At 35.3% G+C, this 15,999-nt stretch overlaps 1 protein-coding gene across 1 annotated transcript; it reads right to left on the reverse strand.

Annotated features, from left to right (window-relative positions):
- Positions 1-270: 270 nt before the first annotated feature.
- On the reverse strand, positions 271-861 carry LOC149166169 (F-box/kelch-repeat protein At2g44130-like). The gene has a single exon (XM_089430079.1). It carries the CDS (start codon positions 859-861, stop codon positions 271-273), a length of 591 nt encoding a protein of 196 aa, XP_089286205.1.
- Positions 862-15,999: the final 15,138 nt, after the last annotated feature.

Genomic DNA, 15,999 nt, shown 5'->3' on the forward strand with positions numbered 1-15,999 from the left:
CATTACACCCAGAATCACAAAATTTTGTGGGAATAACAGTTTCGATAACCCAATCGTTGTCCTCTGCATTATATTTCATCAACTTTCGTTCAGTGAAGGTATACAGGTGGCCAGAAGCAACTAACGACGACCACCTGAACGATTCCACGAATCTCCACATATCATCCACTCGTCTCCACACGCCCGTCTTTGGATCATAAATTTCTGCATTATTTCCATTTTGGCCGAATACAATCAATTTATCTCCCAGAAAAACTCCCTGACAGTTGCCTAATGCTTGCTCATTGGAGGCAGAATTTCCCACTTTTCTTCTTCCACATTGTAAGCCTCTGCTGTTGCAAGCATACAATTTGGGTTGAGTCTCCCACCCGCAACGTAAATAAGCCCGGTGGTAGGACATACAGAGCAGGCGAAGCCGATCCTTGTTGTGGGCATATCGGCTCCTCGGCGCCATTTGGCAGACACGAAATCAAAAATATAAACTCTGCTCGTGGAATTCATGTATTTCGGATGTACTCCGCCCATGAGAAGTAGCTTCCCATTAACGCACTTACAAACGCACTGACAAAGCAATGGAAGTCCATAAGGTAAGTCCGGAATGGCACTCAGCATTTCCCAAGTGCGCCTCAGAGGGTCGAACACTATTACTGTGCAGCTACTCCGCTTCAAATACTGAATGATACAGATCAAGTGGTCACTAGTTGCATAGGTTAGCCGGTCCTTATAAAATCCTGGACTACTCACTATATCTTTCCATTTTTTGCACACCGCTTTGAGGTTGGAGAGCGATTTATATGGAACTCTGAGCAATGTTAGGGATTTTTCTGGTAAACCCACACAAAGAGATTTGTATCTGTGCATATCCTCCTTTCAAAAATCAACAACAAAAAAATTTCATGTTGTTCCCCCTATTCTTTCGCTGCTGCGAGCTTCCATTTCATCCCATGTGCAAAAAAAATATTACAACTATATGCCCCTTTTTTTACGTGGCTCGTTATATGAAAAAACCTAAACAAAAACATATGTCAAAACTAAAATGAACAAACTTAATTACTTTACGTGTCGTAAATAAAGAAAAACTTAAACGTTTACCAACACCTATGACAATTATTAAATGCCTTAAAAGAAAACTGCGGTCAACCCAAACTTGATTTTACACTCCACGCAATGTAATTAATGTATGCTCGTATGCAGGTATGCAGGTTTCACTAATGGACGACGGAGATCGATGAAGGCAATCGGACGGCTGGAATGAATATCGGGAGGCTCCTTTGTGCTGAACGTTAGTGTCCGATAAACCAGTACGGAAGCAAAAATGGCTAAGGACGCGTGGCTGAAATTTGTTGGATCGGAGTCGATTATACGGAAACTGCTTTCACCGCAAAAGCGGTCTGAAATGCGTCAGGCGGTTTTTGGTTTCACTGCGGTGGTTTTGGGGTTGTACGTGTGCAGTTGAAATTAGATTTCAACACTCCCCTTTAATTTCAATTGCTGGGCGTTCGGTCATACACAGAAACTTTCTGAAAAATTCAAAGCTTTTCTGATTCAATGGCTTTGTCAAGATGTTTGCTACCTGTTCTTGAGTCCTGCAATGTTCTAGGATAATTTATCCATTGTTCACCAATTCTATGATGTAGTGAAAACTTGTATCAATGTGTTTCGTTATCTTATGAAATACTGAGTTCTTTGACAATGTAATAACTGAGCTATTGTCACAAAAAATCACTGTTGCTTTTGCTTGCTCTTGGCCTAAGCTCCTCAACATTCTTCTCATCCAAACTGCTTGACATGCTACTGCTGTAGTTGCCACATATTCAGCCTCTGCTGTAGACAATGCTACAATGGACTGCTTCTTAGAAGCCCATGAAATGGCTCTTGAACCCATATGAAAGACATAACCGGAAGTGCTTTTCCGATCATCTACACTTCCAGCCCAATCACTATCAGTGTATCCAATTAGATCTGAACATTCTGAGACCATATATAAAATTCTAAACATTTTGGTACCTTTGACATACCTCAGAATTCTTTTTGCTGTCTGTCAATGTGCCTCTTTTGGCCTCTCCATGAATCTGGAAATTAAACTAACAGCAAACATAATGTCAGGCCTAGTTGCTGTTAAATACATAAGGTTGCCAACAATACTCTTGTAAAAACTAGGATCAAAATCCTTGCTGCTGTCCTCTCTGCTGAGTTTTAATCCCATTACTGTGGGAGTGATCGTTGCTTTGCATTCTTGCATGTTAAATCTACCCAACACTTGATTTACATATCTAGCTTGTGAGATAAAAGTTCCTTTTTCATTTTGATCTACTTCTATTCCTAAGAAGTATCTCAAGAAACCCATGTAAGTCATTTCAAATCCCTCTTTCATGACTGATTTAAAATTCTCAATGAGCTGATCATCAAAATTTTACCATCCTTTTCTTTGATGTAGACGGTGGGTTCTCCTTCACACTTGTCGAATTCATTATCCAATAGATAGGAATCTATCCTGCTGTACCATGCTCTTGGTGCTTGCTTCAGCCCATAAAGATCTTTCTTCAATCTACACACTTTGTGCTCTTCACCTTTCTTCTCATAGCCTAGAGGTTGTTCAATATAAACCTCTTCCATTAACACTCCATTTAGGAATGCTGACTTCACGTCCATTTGGTAGACTTTCCATTTGCTTTATGCTGCTATGGATAGCACTGCTCTCACGGTTTCCATTCTTGCAACCGATGCGAAAGTCTTCTCATAATCTCTCCCATATTGCTGCTTGTACCCTTTGACAACCAGCCTTGCCTTGTGTCTTTCTATTTTACCTTCAACATTGCTCTTGGTCTTGTAAACCCATTTCACTCCAATGACTTCTTTGCCTTTTGGTAGCTCAACCAAATCACATGTTTTGTTTCTATGGCATTCATCTCCTCATCCATAGCTTCTATCAATTTCTTATCTTTAATTGCATCTTCGAAATGAATAGTATCATCAACATGACAATACAAGGCAAATAAGGAATTCATTCCTTCATCATAAATGTCACTTAGATTTCTAAACTTCTTGCCTCTTTCATTTGGTGTGCAAGTGCTTGAAGATGCACTTGAATTTCCTCCTTGTGATGTGCTTGGAGAAGCACTTTCATTTATCCTCAATGGTGTCCCTTGTTGTTCTTGTGTTGACGCTGCTGTTTGGGGATGTATTTTAGCCATCTCCTCATCATCTTCATCGTGAGACAAACAGTTTTTAACATTCACTGTTTTCTCTATGCTTCCATCCCAAGCTTCCTCCTCAATGAATTGAACATCTCTGCTGACAAAAAACTTCTTGGTAGATGGGATATACAACCTGTAAGCTTTGGATTCCTCACTGTATCCAATGAAGATACATTTCTCCCCTTTGCTATCCAACTTCCTCCTTAGCTGATCTGGTATGTGTGCATAGGCCACACATCCAAAAACTTTCAAGTGGGTGACACCTCGCTTTCTTCCACTCCATGCTTCTTCCGGCACTTTGTTCAACACTGCTTTTGTAGGACACCTGTTCAAAATATACACTGCACAATTTACAGCTTCAGCCCAATAATGATTTGGCAAATGCTTTGCCTTCAGCATGCTCCTCGCCATATCCATGATGGTCCTATTCTTCCTTTCAGCAACTCCATTTTGCTGTGGGGTGTACCTAGCTGTAAATTTCTTATGAATCCCATTTTCTATACAAAACCGTAGGAATTCCTTGGAGATATACTCACCTCCTTTGTCAGTTCTCAAAACTTTTATATGCAGCCCCCTTTGGTTCTCCACAAGTGCTTTGAAATTTCAGAATTTTTCAAACACTTCACTTTTGTTTTTAAGAAAATATACCCAAGTCTTTCTTGTAAAGTCATTAATAAATGTTAGGAAATATTGGCTGCCTGCTAATGATGGAGCTTGCATCGGTCCACATAAATCTGAGTGGATGATCTCTAAGGGTGCATTTGCCCTTATGCTTTTACCTGATGGAAAACTTTCTCTAAGTTGTTTCCCCAAAATGCAACCTTCACAAAGGCTGTCCGGTTTCTTTATCAATGGTAATCCTCTTACCATTCCTTTTCTACTCAACAAGTTAAGACCTCCAAAGTTGAGATGCCAAAATCTCAAGTGCCACAACCAATTTTCATCCTTTGACATGCTTTGGAAAGCCTCTTGGGTGACTGCTGCAATTTCTTCTTTGTTTTTCAAATCTGCCCTTATTCTGAGAGGGAACATCCTGTTCCTCGTCATCTTTACTTCAGCAATGCATCTTTTGCTCGGTGCTATATCCATGATGGTACATACATCATTTTCAAAGAAGATATTGTAACCTTTTTGAACAAGCTGTCCAATACTCGAGAGGTTACATCTCATTCCGGGGACATAGTAGACATCTGCTATGGTTTTCTTTTTACCTTTCTTTGTAAATATTTTTACCTCCCCTTTTCCCATAATAGAAATTTTGCTATCAGTTCCTAGTGTGACTTCTGATTTCACATTTTTATCCAGGTCAGAAAAGAGGGCTATGTTTCCTGTCATATGGTTGCTGCAACCTGAGTCTAAAAACCATATGTCTTCACTGTTTGTTTCAGCCATGTTACAAGCTAACAACACATTATCTTGGCTGATGTTTTTTCTAGTGACATTTGCATTTTGTCTATTACTTATATCATGCTGCTTTTTCTTACATTCACTCGCATAATGCCCTTATTTTTTACAGTAATAACATTGGACATTGGATTTTTCATACCTTTGTCCTTGAGCATGATGTTGTCCTCTTTATTGGCTGCTGCCTTGGCCTTGGTTCTGATTTGGATTGCTGCCTCTTCCTTGAGCATTTGCTGGACTGTTCCTTCCACCTCTGTTTTGGCTTTTGCTTCTTCCTCTCTTGTTTCCTCTCCCTTGACCTCTTCCTCTTCCAAAAAACATCTGGGTCTTGAAGGCTTGCTCTGGAGATGAGTTTTCATTTTTACTCAACCTCTCCTCATGTGTTATCAGTGATACATGAAGCTCATCAACTGAAAAGTTTGAGAGATCATTTGTCTCTTCTATGGTGGTGACAATCACATCAAACTTTGAGGGTAAGACCCTCAACAGTTTCTCCACAATCCTCTTTTTTTCAAGGGTTTCTCCATGAGTCCTAGTCTGTGTGACCAAACCAATTACATGTGTGAAGAATGAGTCAATATTGTATGACACCTTCATGCTCAGATTCTCAAAATCTCTCCTCAGCAATTGTAGTTTTGTTATATTCACTTTCTCCATGCCTTGACAGGCTGTTTTGAGGGTTTGCCATGCTTCATTGGATGTCTTAGCTGGTGCTATCCTTGGAAACACACTCTGGTCTACTCGTTGATACAACAATACAATGGCTTTTGCATCCTTTTTCCTATTGCTCTTCAGTGGATCTCTCTCTGCCGGTGTCAAACTGTTAAACACTTCTTCATCTTCTAGTTCTTCAAACCCATATTCAACAAGTTCCCATAGATCTTGTGAGACAAACAGGGCTTTCATGGTTATTGCCCAATAGTCATAGTTTTTCCCATTAAACTGTGGGAACTGGGTATTAAACATACCCATACTATTGTTTGTGCTCGCCATTCCTTGCATCCTCAACTATGCTTCAATTTCTTGACTGTGTATTTAAAGCACTGACTGTTTCTTCAACAATAACTCAAAAAAAACTTTGAGGAATACCTGAATCTTTTGTTGACTGAGTCTTCACTCTGCTGGAGAAGCTGTTGCAGCAAAAGAACTCCTTTCTTCAGCTTCTTGAACACCTTCAAAGAGCCTAAACCAACTCTGATACCATTGTTGGGGATTTTTCTGGTAAAACCCCAAAAACAAAAATAACTAAACACACAGAGGCAATGCTCTCTTTCCTTCTCTCCATAGGATAGAACAGAGTATTACATACCCACACAAAGAGATTTGTATTCATTAAAATATAATGCCTGATACATATTCATCCTGTTTTATTGAGAGGGATTCACCAAAAATACATTCAGCCAACAAAAATAAAACTTTGTCTCCTCCTCAGAATTTACACTGCTGGTGTGTAAAAACCCATTTACATTTACTGCTGTAAAACCCTTTTTACATTTAATGGTGTAAAACTATTTTACACATACTGCTGTAAAAATAAATTTACATATGCAACTCCAAAAAAAATTATATGCTCATACTCCCCGCACTGTTGTGCATATCCTCCTTTCAAAAATCAACAACAAAAAAATTTCATGCTGCTCCCCTATTCTTTCACTGCTGCGAGCTTCCATTTCATCCCATGTGCAAAAAAAAATATTACAACTATATACTTTTTTTAGGTAGCTCTTTATATGAAAAAATCTAAAGAAAAACATATGTCAAAACTAAAAAATTTCATCCTGCTCCCCTATTCTTTCACTGCTGCGAGCTTCCATTTCATCCCATGTGCAAAAAAAAATATTACAACTATATACTTTTTTTAGGTAGCTCTTTATATGAAAAAATCTAAAGAAAAACATATGTCAAAACTAAAACAAACAAACTTAATTACTTTAAATAAAAAAACTTAAACGTTTACCAACACCTATGACAATTATTAAATGCCTCAAAAGAAAACTGCGGTCAACCCAAACTTGATTTTACACTCCACGCAATGTAATTAATGTATGATTGTATGCAGGTTTCACTGATGGACGGGGGAGATCGATGAAGGCAATCGGACCGCAGGAATGAATATCGAGAGGCTCTTTTGTGCTAAACGTTAGCCTCCGATAATCCAGTACGGAAGCAAAAATGGCTGACTACGTGTGGCTGAAATTTGTTGGATCGGAGTCTATTATAAGAAACTGTTTTCACCGCAAAAGCTGTCCAAAATGCGTCAGGCGGTTTGTGGTTTCCTGGTTTTGGGGTTGTACGTGAGCAGTTGAAAAAATTAGATTTCAACAAACAAGCACTCTCGAATGACGTCGTCGGGAAGATCATGAATATTTCCGTCCCGTCTCAGCTGTGCCAACATCTTTGACCTACGCAGGTTCTGAGGTTTCACCTGAAATGAAAAAAAACCTAAACAAAATGAGTAGTGACTAACCGTTCTTTACAATATCATTGTATTATCAGAATAACAAAAGAATAATGAAGTATTTGTGTTACAACGGCGTTCTTACTGTTTAATGATTTGCAGGTTGCCGCGGAGAAAATATGTATCGCTTAATAATTTGCAGGGTGCCGGGGAGAAATTATGAATCGCTTGAAAAGGAGGGTATATATAGTTTACCAGAACCAATGTAAATCAAGAATTGAGCGTTAAAGATTTGAACGTTAAAGCGTTAAAGATTGGTAAGTTTTCATCGATGATTATAACAAATTTTAACTTGTAAAGTGGCTTTTTCGCTTTAAACCAGAAATGAGCGTTAAAATTTGAACGTTAAAGCGTTAAAGATTTGGAAGTTTTCATCGCATTATAACAAATGTTAACGTTTAAAATGGCTTTCACCTCCATAGAACTGTGATCCAAATATAAATCTTTGATGTGCCATCGACCATCCAATGAACTTTTTAGACGTAATGAAAATGTAAACGGCCAGAGATGCTTTGACCTAATTATTTTAAATTTTAAAATAAATTTTAATCACATATATTTTAAAGCAATATTTATTTGTGTTATAGTAAAGATATTGGAATGTAATATACTGCTTGAGTTTTTATTACTGGGCTAAATTATATATATATAACCAGAACGATCATAAAAATTCATTTCGCTTTAATTGAGAAGCAACCGTTAAAGATTTGAAAGTTAAAACGTTAAAGATTTCAAAGTTGCGTCAAATTGTAACAAATGTGAACGTGTAAAATGGCTTTCACCTAAATTGAAGTGTGATCCAAATATAAATCTTTCAAGTGGCATTGACCCTTCAATGAACTTTTTAGACGTCGGGAAAATGTAAACAGTGAGACATGCTTTGACCTAATTATTTTAAATTTTAAAATAACATTTGATCGATATATTTTAAAGCTATATCTATATATTTATTTGTGTTATACTGAAGATATTGGAATCTAATGCACTCCCTAAGTTTTCCTTAAGGGTAAAGATAAGGATAAGGGTAAGGGTAAGATTAAAATGAAAACAATTATAATTATTAATACGTTTTGATTAATTAAATTATATTAAAATAAAAATAAAAATTAATTAAGAAAAATGTGTTATATAATAAGAGTTTTGATATTATTAATAGGTTATGGTTTAAGTTGTAACACTCAAGGGTATTTAAGTTATCAAAATTACTAGGGCTTTGTATTTAATTTGGGTTATACTAATCTTTAGCATAAATTAATTTTTACTCAAAGGGTTTAGAAGGATGACTTTTTCGCCATAAAGTACCTCATTAATAGTTGCCATAAAATTAATAATTATATTTATAATTATCAATTAACTCGGAATCTACCAAACATAAAAGATCAAATCTCTTGACATGCAAAACTCCCTTACAACCAAAAATGAATTGATCCATTTTCACACTTTTAATAAAATAAGATTGAAATATAAAACAAAAATATGAAATAAGGTAAAAAATAATAATTATAATTATGAATAAAACGCCTCTGTGAAATTGCCCAGTGGTACAACTTGTTGCCCAACAAAGTATTGTTAATAAGTTTGTGCAACTCTGTAGCTCATAGGTTCAAACTTCGTCTTGTATGCTCACTACGGGGCAGTGTAATTACGGTTGGAGGTTATAGTGCAAGTGAGATCAACCTCCTGTCAGGTGAGTATGAGAGTAGGCCTATTACTAATTTTGCTAGTCATTTAAAAAACACACTTTTGTCAAACTACATAAAATTAAATGTAAAAATAAAAATTAAATTAAATAGAAAATATAAAATTAATGACTATAATTCTAATTATAATTATTAAGTAATAGTTAAACCATACTAATTCAATTTTAATTCTTAATATACCAAACGGGAAAATTTCTTCTAATATAAAAAAAATTAGATACTCCTAAATTATGATAAATTAATTAATTTTAGATTATTGTTTAAATTCTATTAAACTCATATTTTAATATTTTATTTTATTTTCAAATTTTATAACTACTGCATTATTTTAATTAATTTTTAAGTTAAATAATTTTTTTTAAAGTGTAAACGGTTTAACTATATAAGTTGATTCTATTAAATTATAATAGCACTAAATTCCATTTACTTAAATTTACAATTCAAAACATACTAAATATAAAATTGCAATTTAAATATGATTTGTATGGGTAATAATAATATAATTTTAAAGTTAAAACTAAGTAAAATATTAAATTAGTGCTTGAGGTATTAAATTAATACTTGAAAGTTTATATTTGAAAGTTTATTGTTTATGCTATAAGGTATTTACCTCTAAATAAATAATGGTGGGATGGTTAAAGTTTATGGAAACATAGGTTGGTTGAATTTTTTTTACATAATATATATTATATATACATAATCATGATCAATAATTGAGTTAATATTTGATTAGCGTATTAGTTTCATAGAACCAATTAACTCTTTTTCTTTATATTTGTTCCTTCTATTTCCACATTTATGGGTACCTTAGGAATAGGAATCAAATATTGAAAATTGATGTGGAATGATTTTCACAACTAAGACACTTTTGGGAGTTTCCGGGAGGTTCAAATTCAAGAAATGAGAATTTGGGAATGAGTTTCTGATATGAATAAATATGGTTAAAATATATTATTTTTAATTATTTAAATGGTAATTTGTATTATAAAAAGCACATTAAAGGTATAAGGTACATTAAATTTTATAATAATTTAAAATTTTAGAAAGTGGACTCGTTTGAAATACTTTTAAAAATTTCAAAAAAAATTCAAACATTACACTTGAGATAAATCAGACTTTATAAGAGAGGATCATTTTCCAAATCCTTGTTCTCCATTCATTTCAAATTCTCTAAGACAAGATCAAATGGTCATGGGAATTTCTCCACATATGCTTCCAAGAAACAAGTTTATTTTTGCAATGGATGTTGGAATGCAACCTAAACCAATTATTATCCAAAATGTTTGAAATTAAAATCTCATGAATGAAGGTATGGGATGGGGAAAAAGTTTCAATGTCCATCAATAATCATTTCTCTCATTGTTAAGAAGGTTCCTTTATTTTCCATACCAACTAGATCTTAATTATTAAACATGAGAATTTCAAAGAATTTTGGACAGGAGAAATGAGCTAGCACACTTCTAATTCTCTTGATCACCTGGCATAGTTTATTGTCCTATGGAATATAATTAGAAATGATATATCTAATGATCAAATAAGAGACTCTCAACACCAATAAGGAAATTATATGCCTTATCTTAAGGAGAGCATATGATTTTGCTAAATTATTACACAATGTGCCCAAACCCAAAGCATAATTGGTTTCTTTATTTCCTTTAGGGAAAAAATCGTCACCCACCTCTTGCCACCCCTAGATTATTTTTTTCAAAGCTCTATCAAAGAAAAGGATATGTGAATGTTTTTTCAGTCTACTTTGGAAATTCATATTTTGACATGCATAGTTTTCAATATTATGAGAGGAAGTGTGAAAGGACAATGAAGGGAAATATGAAGAACATTTTCTTCACACCAGTCAAATTCCTGGTCATACATTGGATTGGAATAAGTGTATGGGTGATATTTATGTGCCCAAAATTCCTTGAAGAGGGATAAGGAATTAATAGCTACACTCCATGGAGAGAATTTTTGACCTAGAAAATTACTTTTACTTTTAGCTATCTATACTTTCCATAAAATATATTTAGGCAAAGAAACCCAAAGATGCTTTAAGGAATTTTTATCTTGCATTGGTCCTCAATAATGACAATCTTAATATGTAAGGTACTCATTTATTTTGGTTGGCCAAATAAATCGTTTCTCTAGAGGATGAAAATAATTTTTCCACACCAAATGAATTAAGGTACACTCCAAGAAAAAAATGAGAGAAATACTCTTCCTTAGAATAAGAAAGAAGGCACTAAGAATGACCAATTATTACACTCTTTTATATTTTAGTAGTGTAACAAGTACTTTTATCTTTTTTTTAAGAAGAAAATCAATGAAATGGCTACGTCTACACAAAGCTATAATGTTGTATTTAACATTGAGAGCATAGGCATCAATAACTACTATACTTTTCATCGAGAAACACATTCAGAGAAAACATGGCCTCAATGGAAATACAACATGAATGTTGTGATTGCCAATGTCATAGAACATTTCTAAGTAGAAGAGCATATAGAGTAAACTCAAGAGACTAATGAACCTACCTTGATATAGGAAAAAAAATGCATGTGATTCACTTCTTTCATTTGATATTATCTTGAACAATGATCAAAAAGGCATTGGTGAGCCCTTAACGGGCGTTTCTCCTCCTAACACCCTACTAAGCAATGTAATTAGAGGAGAAAAGTACCAGTGCCTAAGAAAGATGTGAAAAAGAAATTGTTAAGAAAGATGTTTCCTCATAGTAATCCTACTCAAGGAACTTAGAAAAAACTCAAAGTGCACAAACTTAGAAGAATTCTTTCGGAAATAATAAGAACAAGTTTTTCACCCTTGAGGCATCGAAAAAGGTCACACAACCTACCACTTCAACACACCCTACCCAAGATGAGGATATAGATTAAAATTTTCTTGAAGATATGAAGAAAGATCGTGAAAACGTTTCAATATTTGAGCTAGCAAAATTGGAAGGGTAATGTGAGTTGATCATTTAAGCATTTGAATCTCATGCTCAATCAAGTAGTACAATTTTAGATTCTCAAGCATCATATGGTAAGTCTCCTAATATTTTCAAATTGGTCATTAATGTAGCTAACATAAATTGTACTTCCCCCCCTTTTATTTTAAATTTTTAGATTTTTAATTTTAATGTCCATAATTTCCTAGTTGATTCTGGTGCATATGTAAGTGTCATGCCTTTTTCTGTTGCAAAGAAAATCAATGCTAAATGGGAATGTTGGGTTGTGTTATAGTATTTCCACGTAGTTAACAGGGGGTTTGAAGGGCACCCGTAACCCCGCTTTATGGGGTCCGGGGAAGCACCCCAGAAAATTTTGGTTTTGGACCCTATGTTAGGTTGGGCAGACCCGCCTATGGTTTTGTGCATGATTTTTCCACATGTTTTTTGGATGCAATGGTTTTTCGGTCCATTGTATTGGACGCGATGGTTTTTAGTCCATGGTATTAGACGCACTGGTTTTCGGTACATGGTATTGGATGCTTTGGCATGTATAAATATGTATTGTAACATTGAAAGGAACATGATGAAAAATCAAGGTGATAGTCTCAGTTTTGGGATCCAGTGGGAAAATCTCTATGCATATGTGTTTTATGTGTTATGCTCTCGCATTGTTTATTTTTCTGTGTTTTAAAATTCGTATGCAGTTAATTTTTCTATGGGGTTAAAACCTACATTTAGTATCAGAGCAGTTTTGGCTTCAAGGGGATGCCTTTGTTGCTGAGGGGTTTCGCTCGGGCCTATGGTAGACCTTATTCAGTGGGAGATCTGCGAGATCGATTCTGGTGGTGAAAGAGGATGGCGAGTAGTGGAACAATAGAGATCGAGAAATTTAATGGTCAGAGTTTTGAGTTGTGGAAACTCAAGATGGAGGATTTGTTGGTGGATAAAGATGAGCAGATCATAGTAGATTCAAGTACTAAACCAACGGGAGTGTCCGATGAAGAATGGAAGAAGTTGGATCAGAAGGCAAAGAGCACAATATGATTGTGTGTCTCAGATTCAGTATTGCTGAATGTATCAGGGGAAGATATGGCGAAGGCTTTGTGGGACAAGTTAGGGAGTCTGTACCAATCTAAATCTCTAGTGAGTAAAATGTTCATACAGAAAAAGTTGTATAACCTGAGGATGAAAGATGGAGACTCGGTGACAAAGCATTTGAATGCATTTAATACTATGGTAAGTCAGTTAGCATCTGTTGATATTAGAATTTTAGATGAGGATAAGTGCATCAGTTTGTTGTGTTCTCTACCAGATTCGTGGGATAGTCTGGTTATTACAATAGGTAGCAATGCAACTGCCTTGCATTTTGATGAAATAATCTCATCCTTGCTGATGGAGGATATGAGACAGAAAAATATGGAGAGCCAAAATGGTGATGCCTTGTCTGTACGAGGGTGGACCAAGATCAAAAACAAAAATAAGTCATCGAGTGGGAGATTTAAATCTAAAGGGAGATCTAAATCTACAGGAAAACCTGTAAATGTGGTGTGCTATAAATGTGGAAAGGAAGGGCACTACAAAAGGGATTGTAAATCTAAAGCTCCTGACAAATGAAAGGGATCTGATGAGGCTCCTTTTGCAGAGGCAAAAACCACCTCAAATGAAGGTGGGGATGTGTACTCAGCTTCTTCATGTACACATGTAGATCATGAGGCATGGTTGATTGACTCAGGTGCATCTTTTCACTTCACTCCCCATAGAGAGTGGTTCTGCAAGTCGTAATATTCCAAAAAAAATAAATATCAATTTAACATTAATTTAAATGAGAGTGGCGCTTACCTAGCCCGATAAACATGTAATTAATTAACAGTTCAAATTGAATGAATAGTTCTTACCTGTTTACTTGTGGTCGAAGTAGGCTTACCGCAACAAGGTTTTGGGGACGACTCTCCACCCAACCGTAGGCTCAATTGTGTAACGTCTTGCTACAACTGGCCACCCCCGAGCCCTCAATCAACGTACTGCTGCCAGTGACTCCTAGGTTTTAGTATACCATTCTCCCAAGAGAATGAAAGACAGAATCTTGGAAGGATGGAATGCATGGATGTCTCTCATCTTCCTCGCCATCTATTAAATAGAACAAACATTGGAAGAGGAACCAATGCACACACTCCATGTGTCTCATGTAACTTTCTTTTGATTTCTTTCTTTTTGATAGTTTCCTTTTCTTGTTTTATTTCCTTCTTTTTGATAGTTTCCTTATTCTTATCTAGAGTGTTAGTATGGTTATTACTATGTTTTATCTTTATTATTTTTATTTATTTTCTTGTATTTTAAATATCATTTTTAACACTTATGATGTATTATTTTTATTATTTATTATTAAGTGGTTTATTATTTATTATTTATATTATTTTTTTAAGGGGAGGGATATTACATACTCTCCCACTTTAAGGAACTTCGTCCCGAAGTTAAGTTGAATTATTTATTATTTATTATTTAATTTACTTCATGTTGCCAACTCCCTGAACTAGTATAACCAGCAGGCATCGAAAGTCCCCAACACCCCGGGAAATCTCAAGGAATCTCTATCCTTTTTCCCACTTTCGGCACCAGGCGTAAGCCTGACCCAGTCTGTATCCTAGTCCAAGGCTGGCCCCAAGGCTCGCACCTGACTCAGACCTCATCTGCCCCAAGGCAGGCATCAGGTCCGGTACTCAATGACCCCGGGCATGTCGCAAGGCTGGCCCACTCCCCCCAAAACTACTAAGGTGCACAGCCGCAGGCATCAAAGTCCTTTACATCCCTCCCAGACTTCGGCATCCCAATCCAATACTAGGCACCTAGCCTAGAACATCAGGCACTTGGCCTCCTCAAGATGGTCCCATAGCTCTTCTAGAGCTATTCATAAAGAGCTATACACGAGACAAAGGAACCACTGGCATATGTAGTGTTAATTGAGTTTGTCCCTCAAATAAACCGGTCCTCTTGACCCATTTGTGGAGTCCTGTCAATCATCACACCTCAACATGCAACCAATGCATTAGCTATACCATCATAGTATCATAGAAAATAATCCACATGCCAAGTCTTGCATGTCATCATGAGAACATTCATCATTATGAATAGTAACGAACTGCATGCTTATGTAGGTCACAAATTTTTATGAAACTATCAAATGATTCACCTCATGAAATACCATCATAAGTTATGACAACAACATATTTATATCAAAGACATATCATGAATTCACATAATAAATAAACCACATGTCACTAAACCTCATATTATAGCATCATAATTCCTATTCCACATTATGCATATCATATCCATCATGAGTATTCAAGATTAAATACTTATCATCACGTAGTAAATGAATATGTCAATATACCTAGACATAACATCATAATGCCTATGCATATCATCATCATCATAAGTATACATCATCACTATTGTAACAACTATATAAATATGAATCACATGAGCATGATCACCCTAATACCATCATATCATGAAACATCGTTAATCTGAGAATCATTTCATTACTTATCAAATATAGAATAATATTCTATAAGCATTCTTATCATGATTCATCAATTTTATTTACTTGTACAAACATTGAATACCAAGTATGAACTAACATTATTCTTAATCTCTCATCACTTATTCTCCCTTCCCCAATGAAATTCATTGCTAATATGTTACCATTTGTATAATCATTTAAATCATCAATTTCAAGTAAAAATTCCATGATCACTATACATATTTTTTTCTTATCCAAATAACACATACAAGAGGTCATCCTTATTTAAGTCTTATTTTATGCTTAATCTACCTGCATGAGGGCTTGTTGCCCCCTCATGATTTATTCATTAGTTGCATAATTTTCATTTTCCATCCTAAAAAGATTTGCTTTTCTCATCAAGTTTCCACTTGATCTCTATTATCGTAGATTCACCCATGTTCAAGTTGGAATAGGGATTCTTCCACTTTAATTTTCACTCATTAAATATTCAGTTTAGACTTTGAAATGATTGGAACCACTACCATCATTATCATCTATGAATGATTTGGTATGCCCATTGTATTTTGGCAATAACTTCTTTCAATACTAATGACGCGCACTAGTAAGTTGTTTTGTATGAGGTAACAATATATGATCAATCCACTCGTGAGTGAAATTTATTCAATTGCACCCTTTATTAGTTGAATCTCACTTCTTTTTCCAATTTATAGGTAACCCTTATCAAAGTCTCATTATAGAATTTCCAACTATATTTCCAACAATATTTCTTC

The sequence above is a fragment of the Pinus tabuliformis genome, chromosome 5_1 (genome assembly GCF_031772625.1).
Source record: "Pinus tabuliformis cultivar Carrire ecotype Pingquan chromosome 5_1, CPIR1, whole genome shotgun sequence".
Lineage (NCBI taxonomy): Eukaryota > Viridiplantae > Streptophyta > Pinopsida > Pinales > Pinaceae > Pinus > Pinus tabuliformis.